Below are 24,291 nucleotides of genomic sequence, written 5' to 3' on the forward strand. Positions count from 1 at the left end.
CCATGGGGTTTGATGGCTGAGGGGGAGGCCGGTGTGTCGGAGAGAACCCTGGGCTTCGGGCTTGTGCCTTTGGGTTCCCAGGGCCGGGCCGCCACTGAATGGGGACACCAGAGGAGGGCCGGGATCAGCGGGGAGCTCAGAAGTCAGGAGCTCGTTTCGCATGCGTTAGGCTTTGCGGTGCGTTTGAGGCATCTAGTGGAGAGGTTAGGGGAACAGACGAGTGGATAGTAAAGGACAGCCGCACGGCCAGGAGGGCGTGAGGCCCCGGATGAAGAGTACGCAGTGAAAAGAGACGGCCTGGGCCGAGCCCTGAAGACACCCGCATGCAACAGGGGAGCGGGGAGCAGGAAGCAGCTGGGGGTGCAGGGCCACGTTGGTCATCATCTGGGGCAGTGAGCAGGTTGACCAAGATTTCAGCCCCTTGGGGTGGTTGACTGACTTCGTGATAGGAAGGCAGGGGCCCAGAGCTTCTGCTCTTCTCCAAGCCCTGATGGAGAGTTTCATTCTGACAGATTAACAGTTCTTTTTTCTCTGTCTTTGTAATTGGTTTTCTTTTCTTTTTTTTTTAATTGAGGTATAGTTGATGTACGATATTATATGTTCCAGATGTACAAGGTAGTGATTCACAGATCAGCAGTTCTTTAAAGAGAGATGTTAAGGTTTATTAGTTTTAAAAGAGCAGGCAAGAGTTTTTAAAAAAGGAAGTGCAGGGCTTCCCTGGTGGCGCAGTGGTTGAGAGTCCGCCTGCCGATGCAGGGGACGCGGGTTCGTGCTCCGGTCCGGGAAGATCCCACATGCCGCGGAGCGGCTGGGCCTGTGAGCCATGGCCACTGAGCCTGTGCGTCCGGAGCCTGTGCTCCGCAACGGGAGAGGCCACAACAGTGAGAGGCCTGCGTACTGCAAAAAAAAAAAAAATTAAAAAAAAGGAAATGCGTTTTGAGAATAAAATACACAGTGCTCCTTTAATAAAATCCTGGACTGTTCAACAACCTGGGTATCAGCCATGTTTTACAGAATTGCAGTATTTTGGAGGGCGTTTCTGTCTTATTCTCATACCCTCAAAGCATAAAATCAAACCCCTACATGCTGGAGCTCTGCTTTCCAGGGGATTTGGCAAATCAACCCTGATTCTTCAGGATAAGGTGTAAGCTGATTGATTGTTGCTGCTGGGAATCGTTACCACAAGTGGGCAGTAAACTCCAAAAAGTCAGTTCCCATAGCCTTAGCTTCACACGGTATCTCGTCTTCAGTTTTTCTGTGAAGCTGTTGGAAGGAGTAAGGAAGACTGTTGTTACTGTTTAGTTCTGCTGCATGTATTCAAGACCCTGTGAAGCACGTGTAATGGGGTCTGAGATGGTCGCCTTCCCCCTCCTTGCGGGATTGTATTTCCCTTTCTCGATTATATCACTAAATCAGAAAGCACTGGTTTCGTCATAAGTTTCTTTGGATGGGTAAAGTTTCTTTGGATGGGTAAAGTAATATTTTAGAGTAATAGTTTTCTTGACCTTTTAACTCCTGCAGAGGTTGTAACGTAAATTGAGTCCAGCACGGTGCCACCTGAACCGCTTGGGGTGGGGTGGGGGCCGGACGGAGGGGCACAGGCAGCGTGCTCACAAGGCTACCAGTCAGTGCGCTGCTCGCAGACTGTCTCTGCTGAATTTGACCCTTCCCTTCACACCTGGCTGGTTAGGGCTTTGATGCACACATCGGAGATCCATACAGACACATGCACGTGTATATATAAACGCCTATAGCGTACCCATGCGTAGCTGTATATCTGTATATGCTTTGAGGGGTTTCTGGTTTCTGTTGGTTTTGGTGGTTTTGTTTTTGCGTGAGCCCAGTTCTGATCACATGTCTGACTTGGGAGACGGAAGCACTGAATGAAGATGAGGCATTTTTTCAATCGATGCCCACGCGTTCTTTTAAAAAACACTCGCCAAATTGATTTTCTTTTTTGACTTTAAAGTCCTCTTAGATTTACTCTTCTAAATGTTTTTACTTTCCATTGAACGAGAGGAATTTTGTATGTCTGACAGACTCCCAAGATTTGTCACTTTTCTGTGTAGCTGTAAAAGGCAGCTTGTCCTCCTACCTTCTGTAGACAGATTTGGGAGATCCTGTTTCTCCTTGGATTTCTAGATTTCAGAAGCAGTTGGTTCAATTTGGAACTCAAAACTATTTTGGTATTGAAAAGGGTAATTTATGGGTATTGATTGCATTGAAATCAGGGATACCCCAGAATAAAACCTTTTGGGTATCCTTTTGAAATTCCTAATAGCTCAACCTGTGTTACTCTTGTTGGTATTTTCTTCAAATACTCTTTTCTCTCTTTCACCATTTTGTTTTTGTGACCCAGGCAAGAGCAGGAATTTATACTTTTTTTTCTCTTTTGGACAAATCCAGAAAGCCACTGTTAGACCTGACTTTCAACTATCTTTCACTTTTCAAGTATTTTCTTTCAGAGAAAACGAATCTCTTAAATTGTAGGCGGTACAGCTATTTGTCGCTGTGTGCCTGCCCCTGAGGCCCCACAGGCCAGGTGCGGGCCGAGGACTGGTGTCAGCGGCCCTGCCCTGGGCCCTCCCGTCTCAGTTGCCTGTTCTCTCCCAGCCTGTGGAGGTTCCTGCTCGCCAGCTGCCCTAGGAATTGGGCTCAGATCTGCGGGCTTGTTTCTCCCTTTCCCTGTTACGTACTTTGTGGTGTGATGAGGGTAAACGGTGTATCTGGGCACAGTGCGGTGGTGGATCCGGTACACCGAATGGTGTTTCTGCTTTACTCTTAAACTGCTTTTCTGTCAACATCTGTGAAAGGCGTTGACTCTTCTGGCTTTTTCATTTGCTGTGCGCCTTTAGAGACTGCTAAGAGATGAAGCCAACCAGAAAGGAAATACGCTTTTTATGCCTCATACTTTTTAAAGTATTTCTTCTGAAGTCAACTTTATTTACTTTTCACTAAACTCACGGGAAAAAGTAGATGTCTCAGAGTTACAGGAACCACCCTGAAAGGCAGGAGTAACAAGCGTTGTTCTGACGTCTGAGCCCTGCAGCCCATGACCCCTGGGTCAGAGGGCACCTGCGGTAGCTATTCTGAAGAAACCCTGAGGGTTTTCCTCCAAACTGCTGGCCGAGGCTAGGGAGGAGGAGCTAAGCGGGGTCCCACCTTGACTTTGCCCCCTGGCTGCTTCTCTCCTCCCTGGCATCTCTCCTCTGCCCCAGGCCTGGGTCTGAGTTTGGGTCCAGGTTCACTGGGGACCTTGCCCAGGGCCAGGCAGTGGCCCCACCCTAGACCTTGACTACCCAGCCCCTTCTCTGCCTGCCTGCTGGGAGGGCGCTGGCTTGCTTGCTTGCCTTTGAATTCCAAATGAGAGTAGCAATAAAGCTGCTTGGCTGTCACCTCGCCCAGACGCACCTTGCCTTGTCTCTCAGGGTTGCACTTGACTGCAAGGAGAGGGGTGCTCTGCTCAGGACCCAGCTTGCCAGTAGGCTTTAACTCAGGGGTGAGAAGAGGCTGAACGCCAGGAAGCGGTCTTGTAAAAGGATTGCTGACTTTTCCAGATGTGCTTTTCTGCTTTTATAAATTTCCTCCGAATTGTCCATGGGTATTGGTGGCAGGACCTGGTGTCCACACACGTTGGGCAAGCACCAATCATACATTTTCTCAAAGACTGAAACCCCCTTGAGTCCTGGAAGCCTATTTAGCTCCCTGCTCCCTCCTGCCCTCTGAGCTACTCATGTTGTCCCCTGAACTTTGGGATTTTTCTTTGTGTATTTGGGGTATTTAGGAAAGAATCTGAGACAACTGGAGACTCCTTTTTAATCTGTTTGTTCCTCTGGGTATAAGGTTGTTAGGAGAAGGTATTCCTTAGCTAGTAGACTTCAACTAAAAAGTATCCAAACTGAAGTTCCAGAAATGCCTTTTTTACCAGGGAAGAGCAGCTCCCGTGAGGAGTGACAACAGGTGAGCTGGAGTTACCTGAAGAGGTGGGAGAAGGGCGAGGGCCTGACTCCTCCCACAGGTGGCAGGTGCCCCTGAGCCTGGAGGCTCATGGTCAGGGCTAGCTCCTGCTGGGAGATCAGAAAGGGAGGCGCAGTTGCAGGGCTGGTGGGGGTACGGTTTCCTTTCCTTTGCTGCCCGAGAGCCCTCCTGAGCCCCCCAGTACTGCAGTGATACAGCCGGAGCTTCCCCTCTGGGCCTCCCTTCTGTCCACTGGGCTTTCCACCCGGAGCTTCCTCCTGTTCCACTGGCAGCCCGGTCCTCTGTGTCTTTCGTGCGTCCCAGCACCCGCCCGAAGCTGCAAGCCAGTTAAAACCTTGTAGAAAGACATTACTGCTGGGTTTGCTTCATGTAAAGATTTTCAGCTAAAGAGGCTGGGTGGGGTTTCCCCTTTGCGACTCCCATTTAGGGAGCCCTTTGCAGGGAGGCCTTCTGTGAGTTTCCCCTGCACCCCAGCATGAGTCCCATGTTACACACAGCTTACCCACTTACACACTGCTGGTTCAAGCCAGTTCCAACTCTGTCTGGTTTATGAACTTCTCATACACCCATCTGGAGCAAACCTGGAGACAATCAAGATGCTAAGAGTGCAAGATTCATACTTGGGAGAGGCCGTGGAAGCAGTCCTGATGGAATCACATCAACAGAAACAAGCTGTGTTGGATTCCTTTGAAGAAAACGGACAGTCTGCGAACCTGGCAGGCCGTGTGATCTTCAGAGATGTTTATTAGAAGCACACCTGCTCCCAGGCCCCTGGTTCTCACGGAAGCACCTGGCAGTCCTCTGTAGAGTCACGGGTGGAGCTTTACTGCACACAGGGCACTTTTCTGCTTTTTGCCCAGCGGTTCCTGCTACTAAGGAATGTGGAAGCAGGGAGCTGTAGCGGCAGCGATGGGGACAAAGGCCCTCGGCCGGGGAGTTACTGTCTTCGGGGGCCATTGTCCAGTGTCCCAAGGTAGCAGGTGTTTCCCCTCTGAAGCCCGTTTGTTGAGTATTTGGGGATGGACAAGTGCCCTGCAGCCCTCGTGGGCAGGTGTGCCCGGTTGAGTAGGCGGGGGCGGCCCGGGCACTGAGCTCTTTGGCCCGTGGGGAGTGGGCTCGAGTCCCAGAGAAGCTGGGAACGCAGTCTGGTGGGAAAGGAGCGATGCGCCTTGCTCCTCCATCCTCTTCCCGGCCCGTTTTGGGGCCCGGGGTGGCCAGCCGACTGGAGCCGCGCCGCCTCTGCTCTCAGCTTTGGCCCTATGGCTCGGGAACAGCGCGGCGCAGGGCAGGGGCGGGGCCTGGGCCGGGCTCCTTCCTCCGCCAGCCGCGCGGGGACGCTGTTCTCGGGGCGCGGCCGGCTCCTCTACCCGCCGCCTCTCGGTGGCCGGCGTCTTCTATTCGCTCAGCGCGGGCGGCCCCTCTACCCCCCGCATCTCGGTGGCCGGCGTCGACCCCGCCCGCCCACTCTGAGGCGCTCGGAGGAAATGGCTGCGAAATCTTGGAGGCCTGCGGCCCGCGCAGTGAGTGGCGGCCGGGGCGCCGGGCGGAGGGTCGGCCGCTGCGAGGCCGCATAGGGACGGGCGGGGGTGGCGGCGCCCGAGCCCGGCCCGCCCGGCGCCGCAGGGCCCGCGCCCAGCCGCGCTCTGTCGAGCTGAGAAGATGGCGGCGGCCGCGGGGAGGGCGAGGGGAGGGGGGAGGGACGCGCGGGCCGTGGGCAGGAGCGGGGGGGGCGGTGTCGGGGGGCGCCGGGGCTGCCGGGCAGGGTCCACTCCGCGGGGTCCGGCCCGGTCCGCCCGCCGCGGGCGTGTCCTGGGGGCTGGGTTACGGTGTGGACGACTTGAGAGGTGCGCGAGCAGGACGCCGCCCGGTGACCCCCCAGCGGCAGTGCAGGAGGAGGGCGATGCTTTTTCCTAGAAGTTCCTGGTCTCGCTGCTGGTGCGTGGAGGAAGTGATTCTGTTTCAAGTAACTGTGTAACGTAGGACTGAATCCCCCCCTCCGTTTTTTGTTTTTTATCAAGTGTCTAGTTGCTCTGGACACCTTAAAGGAGATGAAGTTTCATTCTGGTTTTTTTTTTTTAAGTGTGGTTCTTTTTGCTTTTATTTCGCTTGATGGTTTTGGTTTCTGGTCGACTATTCCTGTAAAGAATAACATTTCGATAGTTGTGTGATATTTGATGCTATAGGAAGCAAAAAAGGCCTTCAGAAAATCTGTTTCACTCTTTTAAAGAGTGTGTGCCTAGCCATAAAATACGGATTTTTAGCTTTTATTGTGCGACGTGTCGATTTGATGTAGGACACAAATTTGTGTTATATCTTATCTTCTGGTCAACCTCAGAGTAGGAAGGGGCAACGTTCACCTTCCACCGGAGGTGTGCCCGGCCGGGCCCTTTCTGGCTCACGTCTTTGGGGCTCAGATCCCACGCCCTCATTTGCTCACTTTTCTTTCCCCCTCGGTTGCTCCCCCGCCAGGTTGGGAAACTCTGGAGGTCAGGGCAGGTTTTCTGCTCTGAATCCAGCACTTCAGTCAGTGAGCTTAGAGTTAGGACCTTAGAACGACAGCACCTGAGCTAAGTTGAAGATACTCTTTAATTCGTGTTTTGGCCTTAGATAATATCCATATAATTTGCACATTGGTGGAATGAGATTTGAACCTCATGTACTTGGGTATTTTGCAGGAGGGAAGGGCGGATACTGAGATCTTTTCAGTGTGCTCACATAAGCTCATTACCCATAGCTTGGTAAGCGGGAAGCTGAGCCTCCACTTGGCACCAGCAACAGCTCACAGTGGGCATTCCACCAAGGTTGACCCTGTTCTGGGCAGTTGATGTGTGCTAATTCGTCTCAGTGAGTAGGATGCTTCTGTACCTGTTCTAACCTCCAAGAAGCCAAAGCACCTTTAAGGAGCTTGCCCAAGATCGCAGAGCTGGGTTCTAACCGGGCCGTTGGGCCAACCCCAGACAAATGTTCCATGATTTCCCCAGAGCTATGTAGTCCCTGGCTTCATGTTTCCAAGAAAGGTGCTTTAGCCATGGACTTTTTTTTCAACATCTTTATTGGAGTATAGTTGCTTTACGATGGTTTGTTAGTTTCTGCTTTATAACAAAGTGAATCAGGCAGGGTGTCCCTGCCTTCAACCCCATATCTTAGCCATGGGTTTTAAGGAAATAAGATCTGTGACCTTTAGAACGATTTCTCGTTGTATTCAACAAATATTTATTGCATCCTGTGTGCCAAGCACCCTGGTTGTAGCAGGGACCAGAAAGGTGGCCTTCCCAGCCCTGGAGACGTGTGTAATGGGGACCTGTGAGGGTCGGCAGCCATGTCCCTGGAGCCTGGGGCCCCTTTTTGGCACTTGAGGGTGGCATGTATTGAACATATACGTCTCCACGTCTAGTCCTCTACCTTCCCATCTTAACACGGCAGACGTCTCAGGTGTCACCTGGGGAGGCCCAGCCACAACCCTGTTGTGAAGCATTCTGCCTAATGCATTTCCTGAGCACCTTCTGTTTCCTAGCTGCCCATGTTCTTGCAGGCTTACGTTAACAGTGAGTTTAGGACTAAGGTGTATCTTTAATTTACTTCTGATTTTCCACCGAGAACTGTCTTCTATTAGTATTCGATTAAATTCAGGCTGTTTCAGGCGAAGCAAGTTATGCTCTGATAAGAAAGGGTAGAATGAAAAGTTGGGCAGTTGGCCGCTCCCCTGATTGTCTGCTGTTACCGGCGGTGACCATGTATGCGTGTGTGAGCATCACAATGGCTTGTTGAGGAACTGTGTCACTGGGGCTTGGACACGGGGCGCCCAGTGCTTCAGGTGGCCCTTCGTGTGGATGGGGTTTGTCTTCTTGGTGAGGAAGGGAGGGTTTGGAGTGGGGACTTGGCTCCCGTTTTCTTTTTGGCGGTGGAGTTGTGGGTCCTGCTGTTGACGCTGGAAGTCTCTCTGTGACTGACCACAGGGTGCCTTATTGGCTTGGAGCCCCTTCCCTGGCAGCCCGCGGACTGGGTCTTTTTAGTGTGTGTTTCCCAGATGTTCCAGGTCCTGATTGTTTTTTATTTCTGTGAACATGATGTGTTTTACCTTTTTTATACACGTGTTGCAAGCTACCAAGTGACTTGCATTTGGCTCTTACAGAGCCAAGGTTGAATGTTTACAGGTCAGCTCACTGTTGTCCTTGGGTCCCGTCCAGTAGAGGCCTGATTTCTCATACACCTGGTGGCTTCAGGAAGTCCTTTAAGAAAAACGTTCCTTAAACAGTCCCTTTTGCATTTTTTCTTATTTAAATGGTGGCGTCAGGTACAGTGGAAACCTAATGTTACTCTCTTTAGGGCCAGCATCAAATGATGTGTGTTAATTCCACTGCAAAGGCTCTGTGATTAACAGTTAATGGACATGTACTATTTGGGAAGGAGGAGGCCTAACGGTCTACATTGAGCTCCCTTGATCTTAAGTGCCCACACTTCCTGGAGTCTCTTGCTTAGGCCTTTTTTTTTTTTTTAATTCCAAACTCTATTTTATCCCCCTGCCCGAGCATGCGGGCAGTGGGATAAACTTTGTTTTCTACGCCTGAGTCTATTTCTGTTTTGTAATAAGTAAGTTCATTTATGTAAATTTTTTTAGATTCCACATATAAGTGATATATATTAGTCTTTCTCTGATTTCATTTAGTATAATAATCTCTGGGTCCATCTATGTTGGTGCAAATGGCGTTTCATTCTTTTTTATAGCTGGGTAATGTTTTGATGTATACATTAACCACATCTTCTTTATCCATTTCATCCATCAGTGGACATTTAGATTGCTTCCATGTCTTGGCTATTGTGAATAGTGCTGCAGTGAACATTGAGGTGCATGTATCTTTTCAAATTAGAGTTTTCTCCAGATACATGCCCAGGAGTGGGGTTGCTGGATCATGTGGCAGCTCTAGTGTTTTAAGGAACCTCCATACTGTTCTCTTCATTTTATTTTTTGAGTAGTATGGTTGACCCTTGAACAACATGGGTTTGAACTGTCTGGGTACACTTACGCAGGGACTTTTTCCAGTAGTAAATACTACGGTACTACACAATCTGCGTGCGGTACACGGAAGCCAAGTTAAACACAGGAATTGGATGGGAGTCCAGTTCCTGCGTTGTTCAAAGGTCACCTCTAATTTTGAGGGTAAGTTGTTATGTGAAGTTGAATAGGTAATTGTACGCATTTTAATAAGAATTGTTGTAGCCATGATTGTAAAAACTACTTAGTAGGTGTGATTATCTTGTTTGTAATTTGTAAAGCAGATGTTTCTCTCTTGAGTGTCAAACTTAGGTGCTATGGTTTTGTTTTTCATATGCTGATAGAGACACTCCAGAGGTATTTAATACACCTTTACAACAGGAAGGTAAATGAGGTTTCCTCCCCAATGTAAAGATAGCTGTACTGTGTTTGGGTTGCAAAAATAAGTTTATATAGAGAGAAAATTAGGATATAAAGAAAGGATATAAAATATGAAAGGATAGAAAGAAAGCAGAAACCCCAGAAATGGCACCATTTGGAAGCCCAGTTACAGCTGTGGATGTGTTTGTGAACTTGGTTGGGGTGGGGTGGGGGGGTCAGGATGTGCTGGGAACTGTTACCTGCTAGCTTCGCTCAAGGGTGTGGGGCTCTTTCCATGGCAGGGGCTGTAGAGTTCATCATCCTTTAATTACAGTCTTAAAGAATTGCATCACATGGCTGTTTCTGGGTTTTTCTCAAACTGGTCTCCTGGTGATGGACATTGGTTTGTGTCCCTTAGTTTTAAAAAAAAAAAAAAAGGCATGCTGGGAGCGCCCTTATAAACGCACCTGCACTTCCTTAGTTATCCCTGGCAGGTCACAGTGAAGCAGTCCCACCTGGCCGGGTGGAACAGAGGTGCTGCCTGCTCTGTGCTGAGCATAGAAAGGGCTCTTTGTAGATACTTGCAGATTCTCCTGTGAGGGCCTATTTTCCCAACTACTCACCAGCAGACATTGTCATTTTAATAAATGACACAGGCTACTTATCCTAATCTGACTGGCACTTGACACGATGGAGTTTCACAGTTGTCCCCATTTCCCTGGGCAGCACACCTAGCTGTTAGGTTTGCAGTTGGGGTTGAAGGCAGGGACACCCTGGTGTGAAGCCTGCCTTCTTCCGTGGTGCTGCCCCTTGAGCCTCTCAGCCCCCTATCTGCTTATCAGAGGACTTACCCTACTTGTTAGTGTGTGGGTGTGGTCATGCTGTGGTCAGCAGAGGAGGACACTGGTGGCTGCCTTGGTCAGGACTGGGGATGCTGAGCCGACACAAGGAGTGGTACCCCTGAGATGCCCCCCGTGCCCCATGGACACAGGGCTAGGTCAGTGCTAGCCATTGACTCTTCAGGTTTGTTAGATTGTAATTTAAACAGTATTTGTGTTTTTAGTAGTAAGGTGGCTTTCTTCTGTACTTTCCCCACCTGGGCAGTGGGCAGGAGTTGGGGAAGCTGCCTCAAGTTGAGCTCTGCATGGATCTGTAAAAATCAGTACAGAAAATCCTGTTTTTATTTAATAACTGCTTTATTTAAGCTTGGACCTTCCCCACTGCCCCCCAAAGCTAGACATTGGCCTCTTCTAATCTCAGAGAAAGAAAGGAAGATTCCAGCTCAAGTATGCAGTTTAATTCTTGACTTCTGCATTTCCAAGGTCTCCAAGCCCCTTGGCCTGTGGCATGAGATGCAGCTCCACTCATGAAGCAGATACTTGTGAGACAGCAGCAGGCCTTTGGTTTTTTTCTCCAACCATTTTCTCTTTGGACTTAGGTGGCAGTCCCTCTGAATGCTGCAGTTTCATAATTGGTGCCTTCTCATCTGAGGAGAGGTGGGGAGGGTCTGGGAGAGCAGCCTCCTGGAGCGTCACTGTCACGGCCCATCAAGAGCAGCCCCTTGACGTTGCCAGTAGTGTCAAGTCTGTGGTGGTGGCCATTCTCAGACTGACCCCTTTACACCTAAATTAACAAGGACCCCAGAGGGCTACTGTTTACATTGTATCTATTGATATTTCCCATATTTGGCATTAAAAATGAGACATTTAGGGGCTTCCCTGGTGGCACAGTGGTTGAGAGTCCGCCTGCCGATGCAGGGGACGTGGGTTCGTGCCCCGGTCCAGGAAGATCCCACATGCTGCGGAGTGGCTGGGCCCGTGAGCCGTGGCCGCTGAGCCTGCGCGTCCGGAGCCTGTGCTCCACAACAGGAGAGGCCACAACAGTGAGAGGCCCGTGTACCGCAGAAAGAAAAAAAAAAGAGAGACATTTAAATTTACTTACTTAAAAATAATAACATAAATGACACTTTATGGGAACTATGTTCCAAAACAAAAACAATTTAATGAGAAAAGGTAGTGTTGTCCTAGGGTTTTGCAGCTCTCCAGAACGTCTGGCTTAAGCGACAGTAGCCAGATTCTCTTGTCTCCTTCGTCCTATCTCTGTCATTTGGCTTCTGAGAAACCACCACATCCGTGCCCTTAGTGTTGTGCAAATAGTTTGCCCTTGGGGGGGCCCTCCTGAAAGGCCCGGGGGCCACACTTTGAGAACCTCTGCTCTGGGTCATGGTTAGAAATGCTCTTGTTGTTGAGAAATGGGAATTTAAAAAGGCAGTTGACTCTGAACTTGTAACACCTGGGGAAATGGGTTACTTTTAAGATAGGCAATGTTTTCAGGGGGCCCTCAACCACGTTCTTGCTTTTTGGGAAAAACGTGGAATATCTGGCTAGTTTGTGGTCCCTAGTGAAGACGGTTCAGTGCACACGTCCCCCTCAAAGTGGACCGCCTGGAACCAGAGCCCCAGAGTACAGCCGGGGTGCGCTCTGGGTGAGGAGGCCCCAAGGGTCTTGCGGCCTGAGGGAACAGTGGGTGGCATTTTGCCTTTATCGTAGGCTGTCCTCACCCACAGCCTCTCACCGGATCCTTACCAACAGCTCTTGCTGCAGTGAGACACGGTGCGCCGGGCTTGCACTGGGTGCTACGGGTGACACGGGGATCTGGCAGCAGTGCCCCCGTGGGCGCTGGAAGGGAGTAGCCAGCCCAGGTGCACTCGGGGCCCAGACAGACCATTGCGGTTATGAAAGCGATAGGGTGGGCAGTTAGGGGGGCGGAGCTGGAGGATCAGGGTCCCTAGGAAGCAGCCCCTGAGGTGCCCAGCAGGGCCGACTGTCCTGGGGAGCGACTTACTGTGCCCAGGGTCCCGTCTGTGACCCTCCCCCCCTCCCGCCTCACAGTCACACCCTCTGTCTTGGTTGGGGAAGGAGAGGGGAGGCTCCCTTTTGGGGGCCCATCCCAGTGTTGTCCTGGATATTTAGCCAGACCTGCCCCATCTTGCAGACTCCGTGAGGACAAAAGCCTGTGCAGTTCAGAGGGGCCCTAAGACCCTGGCAGGAGCCTTGTCTTACAGGCACCAACCCCAGGGTGTAGGATTCAGATAGTCCCTTGCCAGTGTCTGAAACCATGTTTTCTTGTTCCTTGAGAGACAAGAGGGAGCTGCGTCAGTCCCCTCGGGCTGCCGTGGCAAGGACCACAGACTGGGAGCTTTCACACAGTGGACTTGATTGCTCGCAGCTCTGACGGCGGGAGGCCCAAGGTCAGGATGCCGGGGCAGTTGGGTCCCGGTGGCAGGGCCAGGTGAGCTCTGGGGCCTCTTTTCCAGGGCAGGTATCCCATTCAGGAGGGCTCCGGGGGCACAAACGTGCAGACCACAGCAGGAGTCCATGCAAGGTAGCAAGTGGTTTCGTAGAGAACAGGGAAAGCCTCGTTTCCTCCACCTTAACCTGGACGCATTCAGGTGGCTCTGCTGGTTGTTCCTGAAGCGCTTTTGGAGAGCTGCCCACCGAGGTCACAAGCCTGTGTTTTCACTAGGAAGTGGACAGAGAGAAACCAGAGTGCCCACTGCCCACCCGCAATGGGGGAGCTGGGGTCCCGGCCTCACCAGAGCTTGGCCGAGGCACCAGTCCTGGCGAGCTTTTAAGCAACAAGTTTTACCTTTTGTCTGCACAGACCTGTAAAGCAAAAACACCTAAGAAATTTTGAACAGCAGGTGGTTCCTAGATTTCTCTCTGTAGTTACTGCTTGAGAAGCTCACCGTGCTGTGGGTCCTTTTGCTTCAGTGGAATTTTAATAATGACAGTGTTACTTGGAAAGCAGCATACTTTGGATTGGCCACCTAAAGGACTGCAGTGCCACTTGTGCAGTCGAGTCAGGATGAGCGTGGGGTAGCGTGGGGTCGCTGAGAGGGAGCGCTGCCAGGTTGGCAGAATGTCGTGTGTCCTCTCAAATTCCTGGGCGTGCCCTCGTTAGTGACTATCCCATTAATAAAAACGGAATTGTGAAAGAGGCTTTAATTGGGAAAGCTTGCGTTTTTAAGTACTTCATAGAACTTTCAGCATCTTCTCAGTCCCTCCTCATCCCCAGCAGAGGATTCGTCATGAGACGGAAGACTCTTAACGTGAAATATCAGTAACTGTGAACTTTGGCCCAGCCTGTTAGAACCATAAATTGAGTTAGCAGAGTCCGAAATAATGAGGTTATGTTGTAGCATTGGATATAAATTGTGACCGGCAGGTTAGAATTGTTTCAAAATTAAAATTGTTAGCTTTGAATATTGTTTTGGGGGTGTGAGATTCGGAGGACCACCTTGTTTTGCCGCTAGGTGGGCAGGACAGGTGTGCGCTTGTGTGTTATCTTTTTGAGAAGCTGCAACTGTTTTCTTGTGTTTGTTGTGCTGTGAAAATAGGAGCTTCATTGTGGTTATGTATTATATTTTAAAGTATCTCAGAGAAATTAGTCTCCAGTCCATAGAACTAAACATCTTCAAATGGGTAAGAGGCGGTTACTTACCTGTCACGAGCTTTGTAGAAGTGGAGCCTTCAGATTTACGTGGTTGTAGAGTTGGGCATCACTCACGTTGTTTGTCTGGGGAGCGTATTTTTGGTTTTGCTCTAAAGAAAATCACTTCTGGCAGCTTAACGTTTTTCAAGGGTTGGATAGTCTGAAGGGAAAATGAAGTGGTGGTTTTAGAACAGTTTTGTGGAAGCAAATGTTTCCTCTCCTGACACTGAAGTGCGGATATGTGTGACTGCTTGGCGTGTATCCAGCATGTTCTTGAGCTACCGGAAATGGTGTGTTTTGAAACCCTTTGGAGGCTAAGAGCTCAGAAGCCCTGTCCAGGGTCACAGTCGGCCTCGTGAGCCGGCCCTGCCGGGTCGGCGTTTGCACTGCTGGCACAGAGGTTCCTGGTAGCGCCCCTGAGGGGCCAGAGGGGCCTGCAGCCGGGGGCCGCAGAGCATCACCGATGGACTGCATTTTTCCAGGTGGTGTGTGGCAGGCATTTTCTCGAAGATGCACAGTGTGAGACTCGAGGAAAGTAACTGACAATGTTTGTTACTGATGACAAAATTCCAGCTTTAAACGAAAGTTAGCATTTTGAAAAGCTTCTATCTGCCACCCTGAGCTTGATGGCTTCCCAGTAATGAAAGACATTTCAGGAGATGGGCGCTAACGTTAACAGATGCGTCTCATGTTGTCTAATGAAATGTGCCAGCGTGTGGACTCTGCATGTGTCCAGCTGGCCACCGTGCACACAGGCAAAAGATGTTTTCAGAGTGCGTTACGACGCAGGAAGGTGTGGAGCATTCATGGACGTGGTTGCAGATTCGTGTCACAACTACTTTTCATGTGAATGCGGCCTGTCGAGGTTTGATGTGGTATCAGGGAACATCCACAATTCTGAAAGCCTTTCTCAGGTTTAATTTTGGAAATACATATCCCACATAAGCAACCGCTCTTTGGGGTCCTCAGTTTTTAAGGGTATAAAGGGACCTCAACAGCAAAAAGTTGGAGAGCTGCCTGGGAGGTGGTGGGCTGCTTCCTGCCTTTGGGTGGCCTGGGGGAACCTAAGGTTTCATGTTGGTATTCGTAGGTCTGCTTAGGAAATGGAGCAGTTTTCAGCTGAGAGGACATTTGCACTTAGAAATGTAAAGATATAAAACTATCTCAGTGCATCATGTTCGCCTCCAGGTTTTCTTTTTACCAGTTTCAGGGATGCCCGCCCACCGTTCTTTTCCTCTGGGGAAACGTTGTTACTAGTATGGTGTGACCACCGTTTGGTGACCTGCTGTTGTGTGTGGACCCACATTTTAAGTTGTGTTAGGAGCATAACACAATTTTTCTTTTTTAACTTTTGCCTTGATCATAGGGGTTTGTTTTTGTTTCGTGACCTGAAATTTTACATTAGAATTTCTGGGAAGAAATTATGAAAGTGATCTTGCAAATGTAAAATCAAAAAAAAAAATGAACCAAAATGAACCAGATTATCTACAATGATACGATCTATTCTGAATAAAGTACTTCATTCCACTTAACAGAAATAACTGGATTTTCCTTTTCTGATTATTCAGAACTCAAATCCAGAGGCATGGGGTTTTTTTGGGGGGGGGGTTCATATTAACATAAATTTAAAAAACTTTTTAATTCCTGAGAACATCGTAATTTCTTTGCTTTTATAAATGTTCACTGTTGTGAACAGTTTCTCCTGAGAAGTTTCTCATTTTGAGATGGGTTGACCATCTCAAAACGAGAGAGGTGGTGGCCATGGGGGGGCAGGGGTGACCAGAGTGAGATGGTCGCTATCTCTTTAAAAGGAGGTGGGACGGAATGTTTGCTCTGGGGTCACCAAGGAGACCACAGTTACAGGGGAGGCAGTTGGTGTGAGGTGAGGAAGAGGTGAGGTGCGGGCAGGGAGTCCTGGGTCTAGAATGCGAAATGTGTTAAAATGTTAACATCGAGGACTTACCTAGAAACAGAGACACGTTTGTGGAGCAAACTAGGTATCGTGATTGAATGAGGGCACAGGAGGAGAAACGTTCTTTAAATATGTAAATACACGTAGATGAGCTGTACCACGGTGATGTTCAATAATCATAACATTAGTCCTCTGAAATCTCTCTTAGATTTTTAACTAAAAGGATGACATAGGTATAGTGTTCTAGGGCTTCCCTGGTGGCACAGTGGTTAAGAATCCGCCTGCCAAGGCAGGGGACACGGGTTCGATCCCTGGTCAGGGAACTTAAGATCCCACATGCAGCGGAGCAACTAAGTCCACGTGCAACAACTACTGAGCCTGCGCTCTAGAGCCCACGAGCCACAACTACTGAGCCCACGTGCCACAACTACTGAGCCCGCATGCCACAACTACTGAAGCCATGCGCCTAGAGCCTGTGCTCCACAACAAGAGAAGCCACCGCAATGAGAAGCCCACGCACCACAACGAAGAGTAGACCCCCGCTCGCTGCAACTAGAGAAAACCCACGCGCAGCAGCAAAGACCAACGCAGCCAAAAATTAAATAGATTTTTTTAAAAAAAAGGATTTCTAGGGCTTCCCTGGTGGCGCAGTGGTTGAGAGTCCGCCTGCCGATGCAGGGGACACGGGTTCGTGCCCTGGTCCGGGAAGATCCCACATGCCGCGGAGCGGCTGGGCCCGTGAGCCATGGCCGCTGAGCCTGCGCATCCGGAGCCTGTGCTGCGCAACGGGAGAGGCCACAACAGTGAGAGGCCCGCGTACCGCAAAAAAAAAAAAAAAGAATTTCTAAATAATGACTTTTCATGTGTAATTTTTTGTTCATGTTTTCATGTTTTGTTCCTTTCTCTCTTGTGTCTGGGTTTTTATTGACCTTGGTCCATCTCAAAAGTAAGATTGTAATTGGAAAGCATCTGGTACCAATTATCAGTTTTCAGACTCTCCTTCCCACTGAGGCCTCTGCCCTCTGCCCACCAGCTTCCTCCCCACCAGTGTGCCAGCCGAGGCCTGTCCAGCCCGCCCCCTGCTTTCAGAGTGTAGTCAAAGTATCTTCCCTTCTTTAAAAGTCCTTAAGGGAAGCAGGGGACTTTGTTTTGTGGATTTTGTTTGTCGACTCGCCGAATGTCTTTGTGGGTCACGTAATGTACATTCAAATAAGAGATTGTTTGGAAAGTTTCATGCCTTTTTTTCCCTTAAACATGATTTTAGTTATAGTTGCTTTAAATCTTTAAACTGTTTTGTTGTTTTCTTTTAGGAGCTTACTCCGTGATCACAGTTTCGAGATAATCTGCGTTGTAATCTGTGAATAGTGACCGGCAGCAGCAGTGTTGCGGGGCTTGGCGCTTCCCTTGGACCCTGCAGTTGCATCGGCCAGGTTTTGGTGGTTTTTAGGAAGTCGGAAGAAGCGCCCAAGCTTCCATGTGGGGCAGGTAACGTGGCAATAGTGTTAAACGCCAGCAACACAATTTTAAGTTTTGATGTCATGTTTTCTATTTCAAAAGCGGCATTATATGTAAAGAAACTAATGTAACATTAGTATTCGTTTGAAATGGTTTAAGCTTTAGCCCGAGATTTCTTGAAGAGTGTCTAATTGTGTGTTAAGAATCTGATTCAGAGCACTACTTTATCTTTACATGAGTGGTTTTTTTAGTGCATTTACGATGACGTTTTATATTCTCTCTGGTGAGAACTGTATTTTGTAGAGGAGAGTCCTTCCTACAGAAAGCCTTGGGTGACCAGGACAGTGGCGTGGTCCTTGGTGGCACAGGTGCTGATGTCACAGCTACTCCTGCAAGCTTCCGAGTGGCCTGGGAGAGTGTGGGCCTAGGCCCAGGGTGGGGGAGTTACAGACCTGGACACGGAAATGGGAGGTGACAATACTTAGTGGGAACCAAAAAGAGAATTCAATTGTGTGTGATTTTTAATTTTGTGTATTTTCTGTTTGAAGGTTTTCATTCTGTATTAGTCCTTCCCCTGGGATGGAACATGGCATAAAACCTGAGTCATCGTTAGCATTTAAATGTAATTGAAGCCTGCAGAGCTTGGGAAAAAATTCTCAAGGTATATACTATCTTTTTCAGGCTTTTTCATTTTAAACAGGAGTGAAGTTTTCACAAACATGACCCTTTAAACAGTCTGTTAGAAAGAGGAGAGAAGAAATACACACCAAAGGTGCCGTGTGGCTCAGTATTTTCTCAGTGTCCCCATCGACTGCTGCTGCAGACCCTGCGCGCAGCGGTGAATGGGCCCATCTTGTGTCAACACAGTCGTGGCTCGGGAATCTGGGCAGGGTTCAGGGTCCGAATCCCCCATCTCCATGTGATCCCTCCAGCAGCGTGGTCAGACGTCTCACACACAGCTTGGGGCTTCCAAGCAGTAGGCCCAGAGCCAGCACAGCGCTCTGTCCACCGAGCTCTGCGGGCAGAGCCAGGTGGGCCCCGCGTCTCTGTGCTGGAGAGCCCGAGGCACCCGCCACCCTGTCCTGTCCTGGCAGCACTGCTGCTCGCTTCCTCTTTCCCTGCTACCACTTGTACAAATCCTCGTCCTCAGCAGTTGACCAGTTCACAGATTTGGTTTGCTAGCTGTGTTTTTCTACTGAACATTAGATATGTAACTGTTACAGTTTTCTTCAAGAACCCCCTTGAATCCTCTCAGCGCACTTTAGGAAACACCTTCGGTTTTTGTGGGTGGAGAATTGTTGCGATTCACTGTGTCTGGGTTTCCTCCGTGTGGGTGTTGCCCCTTCTCGTGCGCTCTCGTGGCTGGTGGGTGCCTGTCCTGGTCCTGGACCGCGGCCCTGGCTGACGCCTGGGGTGGTTTGATTGCATTTCCCCGTTAGGTATGGACGAGAAGGGTGACCCGAGTGGTGAGGATGCGCCCAAGGCCATCAAGCCCACCAGCAAAGAGTTCAGGAAGACGTGGGGGTTCCGGAGGACCACCATCGCCAAGCGCGAGGGCGCTGGGGATGTGGAGATGGATGCCCTGGACCCGCTGCCCCGGCAGCAGCAGAGCCCGTCGCTGCGTCGCAGTGGAAGGCAGCCGAAGCGGACCGAGCGGGTGGAGGAGTTCCTGACCACGGTACGGCGCCGGGGCCGGAGGGGCACCCCCGTGTCCCTAGAGGACTCGGCGGAGCCGGCGTCCTGTCCAGTGACAGATGCGGAGAGCGCCTCTGAGGGGAGCGTGGAGAGCACCTCGGATGGGAAGAGCGGTCCCAGGTCTGGCTCCACGGGTGCTAAGGAACGAACGGCCTCCTCGGCAAAGGCCAGAGGGCGTGGCGACGAGGATGACACCTCCGATAGCGACAGTGACGGGCTGACTTTGAAAGAACTCCAGAATCGCCTGCGGAGAAAGCGCGAGCAGGAGCCCACGGACAGGCCCCCCAAGGGCGTCCAGAGCCGCCTGCGGAAGAAGCATCGGGAGGAGGACCCGGTGGAGACCATGGACGTTGAGGCAGGCGATGCAGTGGAGGGCTCGCTGCCCGTCCCGCAGGAGCCGGAGGCCGACCTGGGGGCTGCGTCCCAGGCGGTGAAAATGGACAGAGAGAGCCAACTGGAAGGGAGGGCGGCCCCAGGGGGGATTGCAGAGGAACCCGGAGACGCAGTCCGACACAAGCCCGAATGTGAGGTGTACGACCCCAATGCCCTGTACTGCCTGTGCCGCCAGCCTCATAATAACAGGTGAGTCGTGGGAGGATGGAGTGGCTGCCCAGGCTTCCGGGGGGAGTCCGAGCTGTGGAAAGTGCCAGAGAGCGTTTTCCATTCGTCTTAGTTTAGAGAGTCCCAGGGTGGCCTGAATGAGGGACTTGTTCTCTTGGGAAAGACGAACAAGTCATTGTCCAAAAACAAAAACAAAAACGGCGTGGGTGGGCACTGCCAAGAGCCACACCCTCCACCAAGGTGGGCGCTGGCGTGGGACATTGGCTGCCTCGGTCCCACCAGCCACGGACAAGGCGGCCTGGACCAGAGGGGATCTGCTATCCCAGAGAGCTCGCTGGGTGACGCTGCTCCAGACCGGCTGAGACTGGGCTGTGGTGTGGACATTGGGGCAGCTCGGGGTGTGTGTGGGGGTATAGGCGTGGCTGCCCTTCTGTGGACGAGAACTGTGGTGTCAAGGGCAGAGTGCTTCCCTCAAAGAAAAGATGAAGCAAATTTGATTGAATCTTAGTAAAATTGAGAAGGGCACGTGGATGCTCTTTATTCTATTCTCTCCACGTTTCTGTAATATTTTTGTTTTTTTCATAATAGAATGTTGAAATTTGACTTGTGTTTAAAATTGAGTTGGTCTCTCACTTTCCATTCCTATACTAATAATATCCATTCTTTATTTTATCATTCCAGATTTATGATTTGCTGTGACCGATGTGAAGAATGGTTTCATGGCGACTGTGTGGGCATTTCTGAGGCTCGAGGGAGGCTCTTGGAAAGGAACGGGGAGGATTACATCTGCCCAAACTGCACCATCCTGCAAGTGCAGGACGAGCCCAGCTCTGAGACCACAAGCACGCAGGACTCGAGGTCGAGACCTGTGGACGCCGACGGCACAGACTGTACAAGTATAGGAACCGTGGAGCAGAAATCGAGTGAAGACCAAGGAATTAAGGGTAGAATTGAGAAAGCTGCAAACCCAAGTGGCAAGAAAAAACTCAAGATATTCCAGCCCGTAAGTACCTGTCTCCCAAGGTCAGCGGTAGAGGTGACCGTGGAGCCCTCAGCTGCCATTGGCAGAAACATCAAGACAGGAGCGTTTGTCTTCTGAGATAAGTTAGCTTTTCCCAGGAGTGGCATTGTGCGCAGGGCTGGGCTCTGCGAGCTCCCAGGTCCATGCACCTGCTCCAGGCTGGCAGGCCTATCTATTCTTACTCTATGTTTGTTAATCATATCTTATCTCCTATGCTGTTATTACTGACTTAACATTTTCCATAAGTGGACTCACTTTTTTAAGTCTTTCCTTCAGTTTTCTCATGAATGGATCCTGAGTTTGAAGTGCATATGTGAACAAACAAAATTATTTTTGAGTCACAGGGGCACGTGTGCACCTATGTTACCCGTCACCGCCTTGAGAGAACCAGTGGTCTTGTCCCTGCCTCGCAGCAAGATGCCAAGGCCAGCGGTGGTGACCGCACGGCTCCCCAGGGTGACAGTTCAGCTGCGGCTGGCACGCCCTCTGTTATGGTCTCCCGCTCCCCAGTGCTTGTGCAGCTCTATATGCTCCTTTCCTAGCTCTGTTCACTCGCTTCTCCTGCCCAAGGGCCATGATTCTGTCATGGTTTCCGTGCATCTTGAGAGCTGTCTCAGGCTCTCAGGATTGTCCTACTCAGAGCACGTTTTCACCCCAGGCCTTCCTTGAATTGGGGGCCCATGCCGCCCCCACAGCCCGTTCTCTAGCCAGTGTTGGGCATGCAGACGACTTTGCGGTGGCCGTGTCATAGCTCCCTGCCGTCTCCCCCTTGCACTGACGTAGCCTCGAGGGCTGGACCATTTAAATTTTACCCGTCATGGGGGTATGAGGAGGCATCGAGTGGAAGTATGATGGTAACTGGTAAGGAAGAAGAATTAATGGAAATGTAAGTCAGTAGGAAACGTCATGTTATTGCTGATGTGTTTGAGACTACACATAAAGTATTTTTCTGAGTAAAACTTGGATTCTGTGGAGAAAAAACAATTAAGTGCATCATTTGAGATACAAGATTTTGCTCAAGTACATTTGAGGGGTATGTTCATGTATCTTATTAGTCTCGACCATCAAAACATGTTCTAGTGATCATGGACAGCTGTGTTCAGCCCTTGTAGTGAACCAGGTTCCTACTGCACGGCAGGCAACCACAGACTTGTTTAGCAGCTTAAACAACACACATTTATTAGCTCAGAAATCCAGGCCTGGCTTAGCTGGGCCCCCTCTGCTCTGGGTCTTACAAGATTGCCCTCCAGGTGTCGGTGGGGGCTGAGGTCTCATCAGAGGCTCGGCTGGGGAAAGATCCACTTCCAAAAGCTCTGACTTGATTTAGCATGTAAAATATGTCCCGGGCAATTTTTGTGGCATGGTGACACCAAAAAGTTATCTGTCGTTTCTGAGACCCACGTTTAATTGGGTGTCCTGGGTGTCGTCTCACAACCTTGCCCGCCGAGCCTAGGCCTGGGCACCCTCTCAGCAGAGGCAGCAGTGGAATCCTCTCTCTTCTGGAGGCTCAGTTCCTCTTTTAAGGGTTTTCGGTTGATGAAGTTGGACCCTTTGGACTAACTCACAATCCTCTCACTTGGGATCTTAATTTCGTTGGTAAAATCCCTGCCCATTTGCCCGATAAGGGAACCTACTTGTGGTGTGAAATCCCATTGTGTTCAGAAGTGTGCAGCATGAGTGCCAGGGTCCCCTTAGAGTTCTGCCCTTCATGCGTGGCATGAAGGGCAGTTAAGAACTTGAGGGCCTTACTCAGGGGAGGTGGATTTGTGTGTTTTGAATAAACAGAGGTACATCTTTATTCATAATTTCTTCATACATGATTAAAAGCAGTAATCTCGGTACCGTGAATAGTTGTGTTACGAAGTGCCACAGCCACCAAAGCGGGCGAGCACTGAAGCCGCGTCTGATCCTGCAGGTCGTAGAGGCGCCTGGTGCCGCCAGGTGCATTGGCCCCGGGTGCTCGAGCGTGGCGCAGCCCGACTCTGTCTACTGCAGCAGCGACTGTATCCTGAAACACGCCGCGGCCACCATGCGCTTCCTGAGCGCAGGGAAAGAGCAGAAACCAAAACCTAAAGAGAAACCCAAGACAAAGCCGGAAAAAATCATTCTTCAGAAATGTAGCGTTCAGGTGAGTTGACGGAGGCCAACCATTTGTGTAGTTGAAACCAAAAGCGTCTGGAGGTTACGGGCTCGGTGGGTTGGTTTGGAGAGTGTAGGGCACACAGGCCCAGACAGGATGCAGGCGCCTTCGCACTGCCCTCCGCCTTGCCCACCAGTGTTCTTGTCAGCATTACAAATAGGCACGTGTTCTCATGTTTTCCTTCTCCGCCTCTAGCCGAGGGATTAACTGATAGAAATGTGGGAACCGGCTGCTGCATGGAATAGCTCTCCACCCACACACCAGCCCTGCCGGGAGGAGAGCGGTCCCTGTTGGAGTCTGTGTGGGGAGTTGACGCGCAGGCAGCGGGGTGGCAAGTGGGTTCTGGGGGTGCCGCACTGAGTTCCTGGTGGGGTACAGGGATGTCGTTTGGACGCCTGTCCTTTCTCCACGTGCTGTTGTGTCTGCAGCTCCTGCCTGTCAGTGTTATTTGGGTGTGTTCTCACACAGGGCCCCGGCCAGCCATGCTCTCCGCCTTGCTTCACTGCCTCACTCCATGGCCCCTTGGTTATCCTGGTGGCCTAGCACCTCATCAGGATGCTAGGATGACGGGTTATTCTGTCAGGGACCTTCTCATCTCTCGGATGTTGATGCGGGCCTGCTGGATGTGGGGGAGTAGCCAGCCTGCTGCTGAGCAGATGCAGTGTATTGGGCTTAGGATGGCCCAGGAGCTGATTGAGTCGTGACCCTCACTGCAGAGTGAAATGAGCAAAGGTTAATTTCTGACCTCATTAATGATTGGGGCTTTACTGATTATCCAGGCAGGCATTAAAATCTCTTCTGTGCACAAGAGACTGGCTCCAGACAAGAAGGAGAACGCAGCGAAGAAGGTGGCGCTGGTCCCTCCAAGGAGTGAGGTCCTCGCCAAGGAGCCGCCCTGTGAGAGCAGCACGCCGTCCTGGGCCAGCGACCACAATTACAATGCAGTAAAGCCAGAAAAGACTGCTGCCCCCTGGCCGCCACTGTTGTATAAATGTATGTATCACCCGGGGGGAGCTCTGGACCCTTCCCGGTCTTTCTGGACGGCCGTGCACTCGGGCCTGTCCAGAGCTAGGAGTTCTAGCCGTGTTTTCTGCTGCACCTGCAGAGATCAAAGCCCTTGCCCAAGTCCAGGAGGCCTCCTGAGCCCCGCGTGCCCATCCTTAGTCTGTCGGGACTTCTTGTCAGTGTTTCCAAAAAGCTGTACGAGACCCGTTGCTGAATGTCTCACCTCTGACGATTGATGTCTTTAATCGCTTTTCTTTACTATCAGTCTCTGGTAAGTATGTGTAGTATCTTCAGCAGAATGTGACAAGGGGGCGCGCTGCCTGGCACTCAAGGTCCGCCGTCATCCAGACGTTCACCACAGCGCCGTCACCGCCGTGGGCTCTCCACGCGGGGGTCTTTCCACACAGTCTGCTGCCAGCACACGTGACCCTCACTTCCTTGTATATTGTGGGAACCTATTACTATTAGCACAGTAGTGTTGTAGCTGATTTTCAACTGAAGCATGAGTTTCAGGAGTTATATTATTTTTGACGGAACCGGAATTTTTTTTATGTCCAATTCACATACTACACACAACATAAACACACATGCCAGTCTTGAAGGCCGTTTACCCTGCTTCCTGTGCTTGAAGGTAAGTGAGCACAGCGTCTCCACTCTGAGCAGCACCCAGACCAGGA

General features: G+C 50.7%; 1 protein-coding gene across 6 annotated transcripts in view; it reads left to right on the forward strand.

Annotated features, from left to right (window-relative positions):
- Positions 1-24,291, forward strand: part of DIDO1 (death inducer-obliterator 1) — a 51,471-nt gene that overhangs the window by 2,272 nt on the left and 24,908 nt on the right. Inside the window, exons 1-7 of one of the 6 annotated variants that reach the window (XM_004282399.4) lie at positions 4,916-5,498; positions 17,048-17,222; positions 17,741-17,853; positions 18,632-19,469; positions 20,130-20,451; positions 22,385-22,597; positions 23,389-23,602. In XM_004282399.4, coding sequence (XP_004282447.1) covers positions 18,634-19,469; positions 20,130-20,451; positions 22,385-22,597; positions 23,389-23,602 — 1,585 coding nt within the window. In that variant the 5' untranslated portion in view covers positions 4,916-5,498; positions 17,048-17,222; positions 17,741-17,853; positions 18,632-18,633. Of the gene's footprint in view, positions 1-4,915; positions 5,499-5,742; positions 5,914-17,047; positions 17,223-17,740; positions 19,470-20,129; positions 20,452-22,384; positions 22,598-23,388; positions 23,603-24,291 lie in introns of those variants that run through there. The other 5 variants (XM_049700090.1, XM_012537655.3, XM_033410275.2 and 2 more) reach the window with 5 other exon arrangements.

Source organism: Orcinus orca, chromosome 16, assembly GCF_937001465.1.
Source record: "Orcinus orca chromosome 16, mOrcOrc1.1, whole genome shotgun sequence".
NCBI classification, from domain to species: domain Eukaryota; kingdom Metazoa; phylum Chordata; class Mammalia; order Artiodactyla; family Delphinidae; genus Orcinus; species Orcinus orca.